General features: G+C 41.7%; 1 protein-coding gene across 1 annotated transcript; it reads right to left on the bottom strand.

Annotated features, from left to right (window-relative positions):
- Positions 1-232: 232 nt before the first annotated feature.
- On the bottom strand, positions 233-14,578 carry klf15 (Kruppel-like factor 15). The gene is made up of 3 exons (XM_023288036.3): positions 14,385-14,578; positions 10,695-12,155; positions 233-1,992 (listed from the first exon to the last, which is right to left on the bottom strand). Exons 2-3 carry the CDS (start codon positions 11,933-11,935, stop codon positions 1,824-1,826), a joined length of 1,410 nt encoding a protein of 469 aa, XP_023143804.1. The 5' UTR covers positions 11,936-12,155; positions 14,385-14,578; the 3' UTR covers positions 233-1,823.
- Positions 14,579-15,252: the final 674 nt, after the last annotated feature.

The raw sequence follows: 15,252 nt of genomic DNA, 5'->3' as shown, positions 1-15,252 counted from the left end.
AATAGACATACACATAAAAAATGCCCAAAAATAGTAAACCTGCAAAACAAACTAAATGCAGCAAGAATCTGGAATTTCTCTTTGTCTGCTTACATTCACTACCTCACCGTTTCTAAGGTAATGTCTGTGGCCCTAGTGACAGGAAAAGTAGGCTTTTATTTTGAAGCCACGCACTCTCGTCAATGGTCTGTATACAGAAATGTGCAGCTTAGTAAATACAAGAAGACGTGTGTTGCTTTTCAGTTTTATTTGTAAATGCATCTCGGATAGAACAAAGAAAATATATATATATAATATATCCATATGTACTGAAATGTTATGTACACATTTTAGGGTTTACACTAGAAATCTTCACAACCACTGATTCATTTTTAAGATACGGTATCAGAACAGTCTCTGTGTGTTTCCTGGATGCAGCGATGTCCACTCCTGCATATTTACATACATTCATAGGATGCGATAAAACACCTGTGTTCACACAAGCATTAAAAATTCAAAAATTGAATGAAAGGAATGATGTACAATGTCGTGTACCCCGGCTTGTTGTCACTTTACAGACATGAATTACACGTGGACGGTCCGGTCGCACCCCTACATATTCACAGCGGGGCGTCGAACACATAGCAAAAACAATGTTTGAGAGCAATTAGAGCATTAAAAAATATGGGTGTCATGGCCTCAAAAATGATCACTACACTTGCCAGAAGCTCCTGGTAGTTCAGCACCATGGTGTGTCCGTTGGCTTCACCTCGACGTGACTCGAGGCGGAAGGCTGTCAGGGTGTTTCCAGTAACAGATAAAGCAGAGTTGAGGCAGATTTTGTGTCAAGTCATCAGCAAAACAACGGTTCAAAGATAGAGACATTCGGTTCCATGGCTATGCACTGAATGACGTGAAATTAAAAATCACCGGAAAGCCCGTTTGACTCTCCAGCAAGGACTATGTGGTGCAGTAAGGCCTGTAATATGATACAAACAGAAGACCAGCAAGCAGGTACACATGATTTAGCTTAATAAAACAACAATAAAGAACATTTAACACTGATCAGAAAGCTGATTCAACAATCACTGTGCGCTTAACCTTTAAGTTGTGTTTCATTTTTTTTGCATTTCTTGTGTTGCTCCGTGATTCAGCCCCTCTTTTTATCCTCCTATTCCTCAGCTGGTTTACAAAGTCTCTCCAAAATGTGAGGAATCCAGGTAGCTTATTGTGAGATTTCCCTTCACTTTGATATGCAATCAGTAGTTCCTTTCCACGTTAAGTTCGCCAAGCAGAATGACAAACGGATCCACGATTTTTGTCAGTGAACTGTGGTACAAGGTAGCAAAAATCCAGGACGAAGCCATGAGAGAAACTCTGTGGATGTGAAGGAAGAGAAACCCTGGTAGTCGCTAACAGGGATCCTAATGAGCATCGATTTCATTTCCTAAACATTGCATAAGATGAGGAATGTCCAAGACATTGGCAGCGTTCAGGAAGATAAAAGGCAGCTGTTGTTGTTATCCAGGTGAAATGGACACGCAAAAGTGTCACGTAATCCAAATAATCTTATCTTCTGCGGGGGCAGGAGATAAGAACAGAACAAACATGAGGAGAGAAGCACCAGCAGCAACAACAACCTTCAGCTCATTACAGATGACTTCTTGTTTTTTTTTTTTTACTTTGATTAGAATTAGAACAATCACAGACTGCTCAAACACAACGTGTGCTTCCACGGACTTCCTGTACGCTCACACCTCGTTCCTGAATCCTATCTGTCCATATAAGAGGGCGATCCCAGTGTTCCCAGTGATCCCAGTAATCCCAGTGATCGGAGTGGAGCATCAGTTTGCTGAGCGAACTGTCCGGCTGCTTCGTGGAAAACGGTGGACTTTGATGTGTTTTGACAGATGGTCGCTGCGGGCGAACTTCTTCTCACATACAGGACACTGGTAGGGTTTCACCCCCGAGTGGGAGCGCCTGTGTCTAGAGAGCTCATCTGACCGGGAAAACCTGGAAGGAAGAAGGGGAAAGATGATTTATATACAGTTGGAGAAAGATAGAAGTCATGACTCTGGAAATCTGAGACATTAATTTCACTTTATTACCAACAACTTCAGCTTTTTAGACCGAAATTTACGTGAATACAAAAACTTTTCAGCAACTCCACTCGTTTTTTTGCTGAAAATTTATACATTACAATATATTTACATAATCAAACTGTCCAATAATTTTGCATTTTCTGCTACTAATTGGTCCACTTAGTAACAATGGTTTGTACAAAAAGTGACTGCAAAAAGACTATGGATAGACCAATTATCAGCCTGGCAGATTACCGAGGACGATATCTGACATTTTTCCACATCATTATTTTTATTATTATTCGTTATCAATAAATTAAATGCACTACATTAAGTCTCATCACAATCAGAAATACTTCATTGATCCGAGATTACATTGATCCCATTCAGTCTTAGAAACTGAAGCAGTACAAAGAATATATAGATAAACACAAGTAGAAAAATATGTCCTAAAAATAGGAACATAAGTAGAAAATTATAAGCATATAAAGTAAAGTGTGCATTGTTTAAAAATAAATAAATAAACACAAGTATACAGTGTAATCAATAGTAATGGAGTTATATTTGTGTTATTGGATGGAGAATTAGTTATTGTAGTTGTTACACATTATTGAGTGTTAACTCAAAAAGTGAAGTGAAAATTAGTTATCTACTTAATGCTGCTTAATGCAGTTCCCTCTGTCTGTAATCAGTCTGTGGTCTCTGCAACACCTCTGATCAAAAAACACAAGCCATCGCCACAAACCAGGAAGTTAACTACTTTCACAGTGGCTAAAGCGACGCTGATGGTTCCTGGTTAAGTTAGAAGGCGGCTACAGATTACTCCCAAACAGTGTCTGGAAAACAATAACTGACAATGTTTAAGATTTAGGCCTTTTAGGGCCATAAATATAACTGCTGGAGACAAACTGTTCTTGATCTTAATTGGTTGATCTCACAGCAAACAAAGGAGCGCATCCTAGTGTCACAAGATGTCCTGACATTATCGCTCCTATTACTGGCATACGTATGTAGGGTGAGTAATCCCTGTTAATGAAAGAGCATAGTTATGGATGAGATGTTCCCTGTTATCACATGATGTTGAAAGGCTATGTAAAATATATCGGTTCTACATATCATCTTTCTTGATTACCAATGATCAGCATCAGTATCGACCCAGAAAAACCAATATCGATTGATCCCAATAACAGACGACTCAGTTTAGTTTTTTTTCTTTCAGGTTTGGTTTCACAAAGGTCGTACTCCACTAGTGTCAAGCCAGACGTAAAACAAACCAACTAGGGATCTGACAAAAACATTTAACTGCTGAAATTTCAGTATGTGAGAATTTTTCACAGCGCCAAACTTAACATGAGTTTATGATGTAATCAGAGACAAAAAACCTTTCTGTTGCCCTTGTGCCGCTCACTGCTCCCCGTTTTTCCCATCAACCTTTCTGACTAAGCCTTGCAGATTTAACTGTGTAATTATTTCTCAACAGAGCCAGAATGCTTCACATGTTGATGCTACAACTCATTTGCCTGTAACTCATTTGACAAGCAAAGCCTCGCAGCAGGATTAACGTGGAGGGAAAACGCTACTTGGCTGGATCCACATGGGTGACAGCTGCAGGGTTTCTTCCTAGTAACCCAGTTCTCTGACACCGACTGTCCCCAGCAGAGAGCTCTGCATCCCAGATGTATCTCTGCTGACCTGACAAGATGACAAATCGGTACAATCGAAGCCTGTAATTAAGCAGCAACACTTAAGGAGCTGCAATACAAAAGAACCCCAGTGCACTCTCTGTAATGTGAAGATACAACCAGCCAACAGCTAAGAGCTAAAGAATCACTGCTGCAGTAACATAGGATAAGATAAAACTTTAATCCCGAAGGAAATTCATGTGCCAGATATTGCTCAGAAAAAAATAAAATTACATAACGTAAGAAATGCAGTGCCTAAAAGGTAGAAAAGCATCAAAGTATAAGTATGATATAATACTGAAATACAATAAGCAGCTAAAATGAGGCTAGAATAGAAAACTGAAAAATAATGCTGGAAATTATACTGAGGTGATAAGTAATATCTCACATGATAATGAAATATTGCACCAGAAAAATTGGAGGAAAATGAAAATATTATATTGCACGTGTTATTAAAATTAAATGCTACACTTGATAATGAGATATTTCTCATTAAACTGGAATGTTGTACCTGACAAATTCCATGTTGCACATGAAAAGGAAATGCTACACATGATACAGAAACTGCAACTATTAAGAAAAGTAGTATCGCAAATGGTATTGATATTACTGCTTATATCTAAGAGCCCAATATGTAAGTATAATGAAGTCAAACATCTGACAGCAGTTCATACAAAGACACACTGCCAGTAAAACCACTCACTCTTCCAATAGCACCCTAAGACGCATAGGACTCTGATCAGTTTCACTGCTCAACCAGAGCATGGAGGTGGCATTATCATCACAGGATGGGATGAAATTTCATAAGTGACGATAAAAGAATACAGCGGCTTCACCAAACCCTTCACACACAACCACGTGTGTCCAAATCTGATAGCCAAACTGTTTTTTGTAGATCTGTAAACAGTAACACTGTAACTGCAACTGATGTTCCAACATCTGGTTTGGATCTGTTGCTACGTGAAATGACAGAGTGCCGGAGAGGCAGTGACAGGATTTATAAGGCTTTTAACCACTTTTAGTCTAAACTTCACTGCACTTGTTATTATATCATGTTAGCTAACAGCTGAGAAAACATCTTTAACGTTTACATTTCAAACTGAATTTTGTTAGAAAAGAGTGTTGGATTGGGTTGGCACATGAAAGGCAGAATGTGAAAGTAACAATGTCTTGTGCAACTTCAAATAAAAAATCAGAGGAAAACACACGATATAAACAACTGCCATGATAAATATAATCTGTCATCTGTCGATCAAAACTAGTGAACACGGACCAACATTTAGTAACGAAAGGCTTGCTGACTATAGAGTAAATCATTTAAAATCTAAGTATTGTCAAGTATTGGAAATAAAATAGCAATTTCAGCATCACAGGCTTTGAAAAAAAGTAACACAACTACTGAGAAATGCTGATGTGAGGTGATCCCAATGTCACAATGACTCTCACTCCAAGCATTCCTGAACTTTACACAGTTTTTAAAAATGTATTTCATTACTCATGTCACAAACATATTTATTTATTCTGCGTGCACACTTATTTATATCAATCTGGATTAAACGATAAAGGGGGAACTCCCATCGTTTAGAACGTCAACACACAAACCAAAGCCTGGATGGGTCACGTTCCCACGGCCAGGGATGACCGTCGCCATGGTTACCGTCTCTCTGTACCTGCTGCTGCCTGTAACTGTTATAGGACTCAGTAATAAAAGTCTGTTTCACTCTAGCAGTGCTTTTCTTCTCCTTTTCAGTCTAACTTTAGTGGCTCACACATGTAGTAGTTCATATATGACTTAATATCACTCAGACTAGATACTGGTGGCAGTGTATCGACTTTTTACAGTGTCCTCCGTGTCCACATCAATGTGAAATTATGAGTTTAGATAATCTTCCTTTATTATTGGAACCAATTATAGAACACAAACCACTATCTGAAAGAGTGAAGTAACAGCTTGGACGCTCCGTGCAGCTTTACTGCAAACTACGATAAGCTACGAAGGATTAGTTGTTGTGTCTTACGCTAACTGTCAGTCCTGACATCTTTTCGGGTCAAGCTACTGTCAGTAAAATGACACAAGACACGATGTGATTGCTTTAAACTAGCAAGGACCACTTTCTCTGTTACCATAGGATCAGTGGATGTTCACTGTTCAGATCTGTACAGTATGTGCTCAAGAATGAAACTAAGTAATTACCTTCACCGTGGCTTCCCAGGAATGCCTTTATTCACCAGGGTTGTGCCACACTGTATAGAGCTGTAGCACCTAGTTATATCTGACGTTTTACCTGTATTATATCTGACTAGTGACAACCTCTGATAGAACTTTCAGCTGTCAGTGGTGTCTATGTTAACCAGAAATGAAAATGTCAATGTTCGTATCATTCCAGCTCTCATTCAAGTCGTCTTTCTGTTCAATATGGGCTGCATGTGTGGCTCTGGTCTTCTCTCTTTGGGTTCCATCATCACATACTAAAAATCCTTTCATGGAACAAGAATGAATGCGTTGTTGCTCTTTGAACTATCATTTGCAGGCTGGATAACCAACCAAGTAAATCCAAACCCCCTGGGGCTTCACAAGTTCCACAGTTCTACTGTGTTTCACTTGGTTTTTTCCCATTTGCAGTGGGAAACTACATTTAAGACCTTAATTATTTTAGTTGCTGCACACATGGTGCACATTTCAAAATAAATTTGTTGAAAGGGCCCTCAACAGGGCTAAAACAGCAACCATTTACTAGATTACAGCCAGGCATAGCTGTACCGGGTTAATAATATCACTGTTTTAAAGTTTGAAGTTGTGTGTAGCACTTATACAGATATGTCCTCACAATATGAAGAGTTTGGCTAGGCAACAAAACACACAAAAAACTGAAAATAGACGCTCTGCAGGACTAACAAAGCTAATCGCTTTCACATCTTCTGGGATTACCAGTTTATAAAAACTTACTGGGAATGGGTCCATGAACATATAAAAGTTTCTTTAAAATGTCAAATTATGTGTTTGGGAGATATATTGCTTTAAAAAAAAAAAGAATATTAATGACAGGAAATGACTTAATATCATGAGGAAATGGTCAAAAGTAGAACCACCCACCACTGAGGATTGGATTGACATTGAGATTTAAAAAGGTGACATTTTCCCTAAAGAGAGCAAAAAGGTAAGTTTCATCAGAAATGGACTAAATGAACTGAGTATGTAAAACCAATACGGTCTCTGGCTCTCTTCATCTATTTTTCTTTTTATTCTTTATTTCTTGCCCAATGTGAAGTTAATTACCAAGAGTAAGCTCCCTGGTTCTGCTGTTCTTATGCAATGACAAAAGAGTGCCCTAAAAAATGGAAATGTTAGAAAACAAATATGCAATGGAAATTGTAATAACTTGCTTTTTCAAACCGAGAAAAATTAGATATTAGAAATGGGAAGTCTTGTGCAACTAATCCACCTGAACAGACGCACCTTGCACAGTAAATTTCGTTGTGTTGGAGTGACGCTGCTGCACATTTGAATATACAGTACTACACTCAGTGCATTTTCCACGCAGCCGTTCCCTCCCAGTTCCTCCCCGACTATATGAGGAACCTCGCCTGATCCCTCTCTTCCCTTTCATGCATCGTGGCAGCCTGGACGTTCCTAACCCACAGTCATGGTAACTATTCAACACTTTGTCTTTGTTCGCTCCACTTCCTCACTGCTGCTCCCTTCAAGTGATTGTGTGCAAAACTGAGACAGGACTTTTCTTTCTATCTCCCTCTCTCGCACCGCCTCAGCTGTTCCGCCACAACTTTTTCTCGTCTTTTTTTCCCTACTTCTTTAAAATTTGACTTACTCTCACTTGCTCCTCATTCCATTCAGCTGCTTCTCTCGCAAATTTCCCAACTATGTTTTTTTTTCTTTTTTTCCTTCGGGCGGCCCCCTCATTTACCCCATCACATACAGTGGGTTACACACACACACACACACACACACACACACACACACACACACACACACACACACACACACGCGCACACACACACACACACACACACACACACTTCCATCCAAACTAGATCCTGCCTGTTGTGTACAGACAAGAGCCCTTTGTTAGCTGGAACACACAGCCTGGATTACTACTGCACAAGTTTCTGCAGCTCCCCTCATGCATTAGAGCACATTTATGCAGCGTTATAAATACAGTACACAAGTGGCAGAGGACTACCAGGGTGGTATCATAGTCAACACAAAGTTTAAAAGAGAAACCTGCATGCAATAATGTTTTTAAGTGACTGAATATATAAAATCTACTTAACAGCCTGGTCTCTGCAAGCTGTGGCAGGTAAGAGTCAAAATTTACATAAGAGCTCACTGGTTGGGGCAGTTTTTGACACTTCATGTCACACACATAGATCAAGGCCAAACCATGTGCATCTTGTCGGTACTTGCCATTTTACTATGAGGAAACTCTTCATCCAGAGTGTGTGAGAGTTCTGGCAACTACATTGCAGCAAAAAACTGCAACTACAGCTTGGAAACCAAGGGTATTAAAACATGGCAAGAAGCAATTACAGCTATGCTTGGCTCAATCTGGCATAAGCTAAGAAGTGTGATTAAAAAAATATTTATATTCCACGTGGTATTTTCAAGCAAAGCAGGCTAATGTTGGTTAAAAAAACAACAACAAAACAATCAATGGGCTTATATGGGCATTTTTTTTAGCTTTCTTTGAGAAAAACAGTGCAATAGAGTTTTTTACTTTCAACATCTCTGCTACTAGTACAGACCAAAGAACCACTCTACAACATGCCAGTGATTTTTTTATTTAAAATTCAAACTACCAGTTGAACAAGGACAAAATGTAATGTAAAAGTAATATATAGTGAGTGTATAAACACCACCGGCCGTGACTCTGTCTCAGCATATTTCCTGAATCCATTAGTAAAGACGGCAATTTCTCTCATTGTTAACACAATAACAGGAGCCAGTAAAACTTTTAAATTTGTGAATTAATCTCTAAACCTGTCATTAAAGTGAAGCAGCAGAGGTTCAGTAAAAGAAAAGAGCCATCAGGAGCAGCAGTTCAGTGTCTCGCCAAAGGACACTTTGGCTCTACAGGGACAGTATTTAGTCCCATGTGACGCTCTGCATACAGCTAATGGTAACTAAAACCCATATTGCAATCAATATTGCATCCAAGGGCAGATGTCAGTTTTTTCCTTGACAGAGTTAGAGCGACTTGCATTAATACAGATTTTGCAACAAAAAAAAGAACCATAAAGACAACTGTTTGATTTGTGCTGAGCTACAAGTCCTGAACTCTCAGACAGATTTTCCACCTCTGACTCAGTGACCTGTTTCGTGAATAGCTACAGTAGGCCGCTATCTTTGTTTTAGCATAGTAGACTATATGAAGTAGTCTGCCATATGGTCCGGTAAACTAAGCTGTTGAATGAAAGTGGTGGAGGACACTAGTGAGAAAACTGTTACTGGCTGGTGGCAGCAGAAACCACTATAACGACTGTACAACCTGGTCGGACTGCCTGCATTTCACCACACGCATCCACAAGCTCGTAAATATGCCGCCAACAATAAGCACATTTATATGCAAGAAAATGCAATTTATTAGCATTATTTAAGGAGAATCTTTTGAGGGAGAACAGTCAGAGGGTGCTGGATGGTCGCAAATTGACTTTTTGAAATCACAATTACAAGTAATTCTAATTAAAAGTTGACTATAAGGAACACATTCATCCCCAGTCCTGTCAGGAGCTACTGGTCAAAGAGAAACATTATAGAGAATGTCAAACAGACTCTTCATCAGTTCGAGTCCGTCTCACTGGCCGACCTGACGTCCTCAGGAAACCAGCCAGCTCAACTCTGGCAACTCTGAACACAAGTCACACTCTATCACACACAAATAAAACACACACACTTTCAGACTAATGGATGTAAGACGATGCTTTACTTTAATGAGCAAAGAAATTGCCTCACTGATGAAGACATCCAAGTTCTCTCTCTGCCATTATACACAGCAGGTCCCAAATTAGATCTTACTGCTTTGTACTTAGAATACACAAATACGCACGCACACTCATACTGCCCCAGCAACTGCACAGCTGTTGACTCTCAGCAGGAGGTGCCCATGTTGTGCCCATGTGACTGCAGCCCACATGCTCTGTCCCAGATTTAGTTTACATCCACACAAAAAAAGACACCCCGGCTATTCTTGCACATCCTACATATCTCGCTGCCTGATGAAATGTGATTGTGCAAGCGATGCCACTTTTATTGCCTCCACCTCACATCATTCCAATTAACACTTGCCAGGCTGCATGACAGCCATCAGGAGCTCTTACAGCTGCTGGGCTTAGTGAAAAGGAAACAGGATGATTGTTTTTGCTCGGCTTTTCAGTTGCAGATGCTTGAGTCACTGTGAGTTTCCTGGAAGTCTTGCTTCAAGGGCAATGTACTCTGTTAGAAACAACAACATTCATGCAATGGAGCTGCTTCTCTCAGTTTGAGTTACTTGGAGCTTGAGCTAACAGATGACCCTCAAATTGACAGTACCAGTAAAAATCTGCACCACACTTGTTTCAATTGAGCAACATGATAACAGCAGACAGACATGTCCCACTGACATATAATTACTGCTGCTTCCAGATAGGACACGCCAATAAATGGCGGTTAAGTCCTTTGAAATTATGCAGATGCAAGCTGACGTCTGCTGATATTACTCAGTGCTTTGAACAAACAAACCTTTACACAGGATTCATATAACTAGTCATAAACATGAGTCAATCTCTGAGTCTAATCTGCTAAGATAACAAACATAAAACTGGACTGTGCCATTATGGTAATTTTGCATGAGCAGAGATCATGTTTGTGAGATGAATGTTAGATGTTATCTAGTGTCCTGCATGTTTAAATGTTATGTAGAAAAACATTCATTCATTTTGTTCCCTCTAAAGTACCCACCTCCATCCACAGCCCTGCCAGTTGCAGGCGAAAGGTTTCTCCCCCGTGTGCCTCCTCAGGTGGGCCTTCAGGTGGCTGCTCTTGGTGTACATCTTGGTGCAACCAGGAAAAGTGCATTTGTGCATTTTGATAAGATCCGCCACTGGGTTCTTCTGGAACTTCTGACCTCCAACAAGAATCCCAGATCCCTGGTTGGCGGCGCCATCGCTGAGCCCGAGAGGCTTGGCTGCAATGGGGACTGGAGCAATACGTACAAACTTGGAGGAGACGTTAAGGCTGGGGGAAGGCAGGATGTGGGGCACCAGGGCAAAGGTCTGACCTTGGATGTTGACTAGAAGCTGCGCAATTTTGATGTCTGAGGCCGGGGCAGGCTGTGGGGGATGGGCTACAGGGGTGAGAGGTGCCGCTGTGGGTTCCTGTTTAATGTGAATGGGCTGAAACTGTAGGACGACCGGCATCCCACTGCCAGTGTCTGCTGATGAAGGTTTGTCGGTTGATGCATTCTTGGGCCCGGTGCTGGATTCATGTGTGAGGTCAACTGACGTGGTTTTGGTCTCACCGGAGGCAGCATCAGCCAGACTGGCAGTGCTAGCAGTGGGGACAGTTTGGTCGGAATATTTGGCCTCCGACTCCAGTTTAGGCTCAGGGGAGGCCTCTCTGCACCACTCCAGACCAACTTCTAGACCAAGAGCCTCCTCCCGTTCTACTCCCAACCCTGGGCAACCCTCTCGGATCTCCTGCTTCATCGTCACCACCTCCATGTTCTCCTCCAGGAATTCTTCGATCTCTTCCAGTGTGGGCTGGAAGGACACTCCGAGTTGTTCCTCCGTCTCCACCTGGGACCAGGTGAGAAAGTCAAAATTTTCCTCCTTTACAGTTTCATGTTTGGGGAGCTCATCTCTCCGTGAGTCCCACAGGAAAGTGGATAACGGTATCGGTGCCACAGAACCTGCCGGCAAACTGCTGGCACCCCCTAAGGAGGCCTGGGACAGCAGGTGGTCCAGGATGCTGTCCTGGCTTTCAGCACTAGAGTTGCTGCCATAGCTGGAGCTGAGCACCTGGGAGTCCGGGCTGGAGCAGGAACGAGGGCTGGACGACTCGCTCAGGTCGTCCTCCGAAAACGGCGACGGCATCACCTGGTAGGATCCCAGGTCCGTGACCATGTTGGACAGCTGGTAGGCCGATGGAGAGCCACCGTACGTTAAAAAAGTCTCCTCACTCACTAGGGAGTTATCTACCATCCCTGGCTACTGCCAAGCCACTGTCTCTTGCTAGACTCTGAGTCTGTGGATGATTTGTAAGACAATTATTCCTTGTGCCGGTGAAGTTAGACCAAATAAACCAAGGTCAAAGAGGCCGCACTTCCCACTTGGGTGAGATAGTAAAACACCTGGTCTGGAAAAAGTAAGTGTCAGGGAAACAGTCTTGCAATCCAAGGATTCCAGCCAGGATACAGTGTATCTGAGCAGAAACAAACAGACAGTGAGAGGTCGGTTAGGTTTAATGGCACAAGCACCTACTGTGAATCTGGCAGAGGCTGAATGAATATGAGGTGATTATATATCTACTGAAAAATGCATGATACGATACCAGATCCTTTAATCCCTCTGTCATATGCCAATGTGAGATGCTAACCACAGTCTAGATATGCTAATTTGGAGATGCTGCAGTCGTACATTAGATTTTCAAGTTGATAACTGAATGCAATTGTCAAGTATGAACAGCACTGTGAAAATACAACTGTACACAACAAATCCTGAGTCACTGAGTCACTACAGTTACAGTCCTTAAACAGCATGATTTCTACATTTCTTCCTGGTTTTCAACATTTTCTGCTTGTGAGTACCCAAGGAATGCCTACTGGTGACCCCTGTTGAACAGACTGGTGTTCCCCTCTCAAAACTACTCATTTTAACCATTTCTAAGTCATGGAAACTCTCGTCTAAGAAACAATAAATGTGTTAAAGAAAAAAATGTACATTTGAGCTTCATTTCTGACCTTGATGACAAAAATGTCACCAGATTAAAACTATCAGATGTAGTTAAAAGTCCCTTAACAAATCCGGCAAGGTGAATATGAGTGGAGATTTATTTTGTTGACCTTACTTTTGTCTTGTCGTCTCATTTTCTATCTTGTGACCTCTCACACTAAGCCTGCAACTCACAACATACATTTCCCAACAAAGACTCACTGCACTGTTCCTATAGCAACCTTTGACTAGAGCATATTATTAGAGAGCTTAATCAACTAATTGATGTTTAGTCAATTAGTTTAGTCATTTTAGTCATTATTCAGAGCAAAATGAGGATTTGCGGATTCTTGTTCCTACATTGGAGTAACTGGAATCATTATTTGATTATAATGTAATAGCTTTAGATTGTTTTTTAGATCAAAACAATTCAATTTGCCTCAAGTTCTGTAATACTGTGATCAACATTTCCCTCTTTTTTTGGACAGATATAATAATCGAGAAAATTAGATGATCCTCTAATTAAAGCAAGGGTTAGTTGGAGATTTATTTACAACTTCTTTGTTGTGTATTCCCTCACATCCTGTCATATTACTGTGATTTTTTTTACATACTCTCTTGGCTTCAGTTTGTTTCTCATATGCTCAAATATCATCCAGTTTCCTATATTGAAATCAGTGACTTTTATCAGCCTCCTACATTTTAGGAGGGCCATAGTTCATTAATCATATCATTTTTTATGGTGGCCTATTTAAATAGCAGCCCCCGTGTAGCACTAATAGATAAGAAGGCTGCCATTGTTTTCCATGTGTCAGCACTGATAGTGTGCAGCATGGCTCCACTTAATCATATTTTTATTATGTCCTACTATAGTCCTTCCTAAATAGGTTATTTTCCTGGAACAGGGACCGTCGGTTCACTCTGTCCCCACCTCCTCACTGCCTCCCTCCCGCCTCAATCCCTTTCCAGGGGCCCCTGCATGGTCTGAGTGACCGAGAATAAACCCGGGCCAGAAAGAGAAGAGAGGGAAAAAAACACACACATTATTATCAGAACACACCGCATGGGGCAGCCGGGAGCAGCATGCGCTCCTCTCCGCTGCATGCGTAAATCACCTGCCCCGCTTGTTTACGGGACAATTAAAGAGCAGTAAATCAGTCAGAGCGCTGCCTCTGAAGTTGGGAGGAGGAAAATTTCACTTATCAGTCTTGACATGTATCTTTTACAGCATGCACGGTGCAAAGTTGTCGCCTTTAGTGCCACATTTTCATGCATTTCTGGAAGACATGACTGAGTTGAGCATTCCTACACAGCTGGGGCCTTGCGTTTGGACTTACAACTACACATGATCTCATTTTTGTGTTGCATAACAATGATAATGAGACCATTAAGCGCTCCGCAGCGTCATGTTTTGCAGGCAGCATGGACCAGAAAACTTAGAAATCCGGCCGCAGCGCGGTTGCAACCAGCAGAACAAAACTCATTCAAAATCCATTCATTTATAATATTTTCTCAAAAGGAGCAAAATCACAGCATAAAAACAAACCCACTATGCGCCCTATATGTCCGTGCGCTCCCCTCCTCCGCGGCGCATAACGCATGAGTAGGCGCGCGTCTCCGCTCTCAACGTAAACATGTTTTCGTCCAGGCGGCTGCAGCAGCATATGGCACGGAGCAGCTCCCTCCTCAACAAGACGGAAAACAAACCACAGAGTCTTACCTCACAGCAAATATAATCCCAGAGCAAAATGCGCAAAGGAGACGATGTTTTTTATCCGTTGCATCCGTCTATTGCCACAGAGCACGATTTGCCCTTGAGGCTCTCCATGCAGCGGCAGCAGCGTTCAGACTGGACTGAGCGCTGACTGAGTTGTACTATATGACCGTCACATGACTGCCAGTGTGCGTTACAGGCTGTACTGTAGTGAGAAATAAGAGGCTGCCGCTGAAGGCTCGTCCCGCTCTGCAGCCTCATTGGTTGGTAGCGGAGAGGAGATGGAGGCGGGTCGTCCCGTCTGTCAGTCAGGTTCTGCTGCGTGGAACAACATGTGGGAGTCAGCAAGGGAAGGAAAGGCAGCATTAGTGGTGGTAACCTGTTATCATGATGGATAACCAACGCAGAGGTGTGAAGGAAAAGTGGGTCAGCTGGATGCAGGGGCAGTGGTGGAGCTGGAAGCAGCTTTTATTAGAAGAATTATCTCAAAGATGTCAGCTGGTGTTATCTGTTACAAAGTAAACTCAACACCCACTTTATTAGGTACACCTGTTGACTGCTCCTTAAAGCAAAAATCTAATCAGCCAATCACATGGCAGCAACTCAGTGCATTTAAGGAAGGCAAATGCAGTCAAGATGGCCTGCTGAAGTTCAAGCCGAGGATCAGAGGGAGGAATAAAAGTGAATTAGGTGACTTAAAGAGAAGGAATGATCTTTTTAAGAAACTGCTGATCTACTGGGGTTTTCACACACATCCATCTCCAGGGTTTACAGAGAACGATCCGAAAAAGACACGAAAACTTCCTCGAAATTGTCCTGTTGAGGTCAGAAGAGAACAGCCAGGCTGGTTCAAGATAATAGAAGGGCAACAATA

The sequence above is a fragment of the Amphiprion ocellaris genome, chromosome 5, assembly GCF_022539595.1.
Source record: "Amphiprion ocellaris isolate individual 3 ecotype Okinawa chromosome 5, ASM2253959v1, whole genome shotgun sequence".
In the NCBI taxonomy this organism is placed as follows: Eukaryota; Metazoa; Chordata; class Actinopteri; family Pomacentridae; genus Amphiprion; species Amphiprion ocellaris.
The sequence above is the reverse complement of the archived record's forward strand: the minus strand, read 5'-3'. Positions and strand labels throughout refer to the sequence as shown.

Excerpts from the sequence above, each read along its gene's own strand:
- klf15 (XM_023288036.3), bottom strand. The coding sequence starts at position 11,935 with ATGGTAGATAACTCCCTAGTGAGTGAGGAGACTTTTTTAACGTACGGT. Across the intron at positions 1,993-10,694 it reads TGGCAGGGCTGTGGATGGAG|GTTTTCCCGGTCAGATGAGC; the intron begins GTGGGTACTTTA and ends TCTTCCTTCCAG.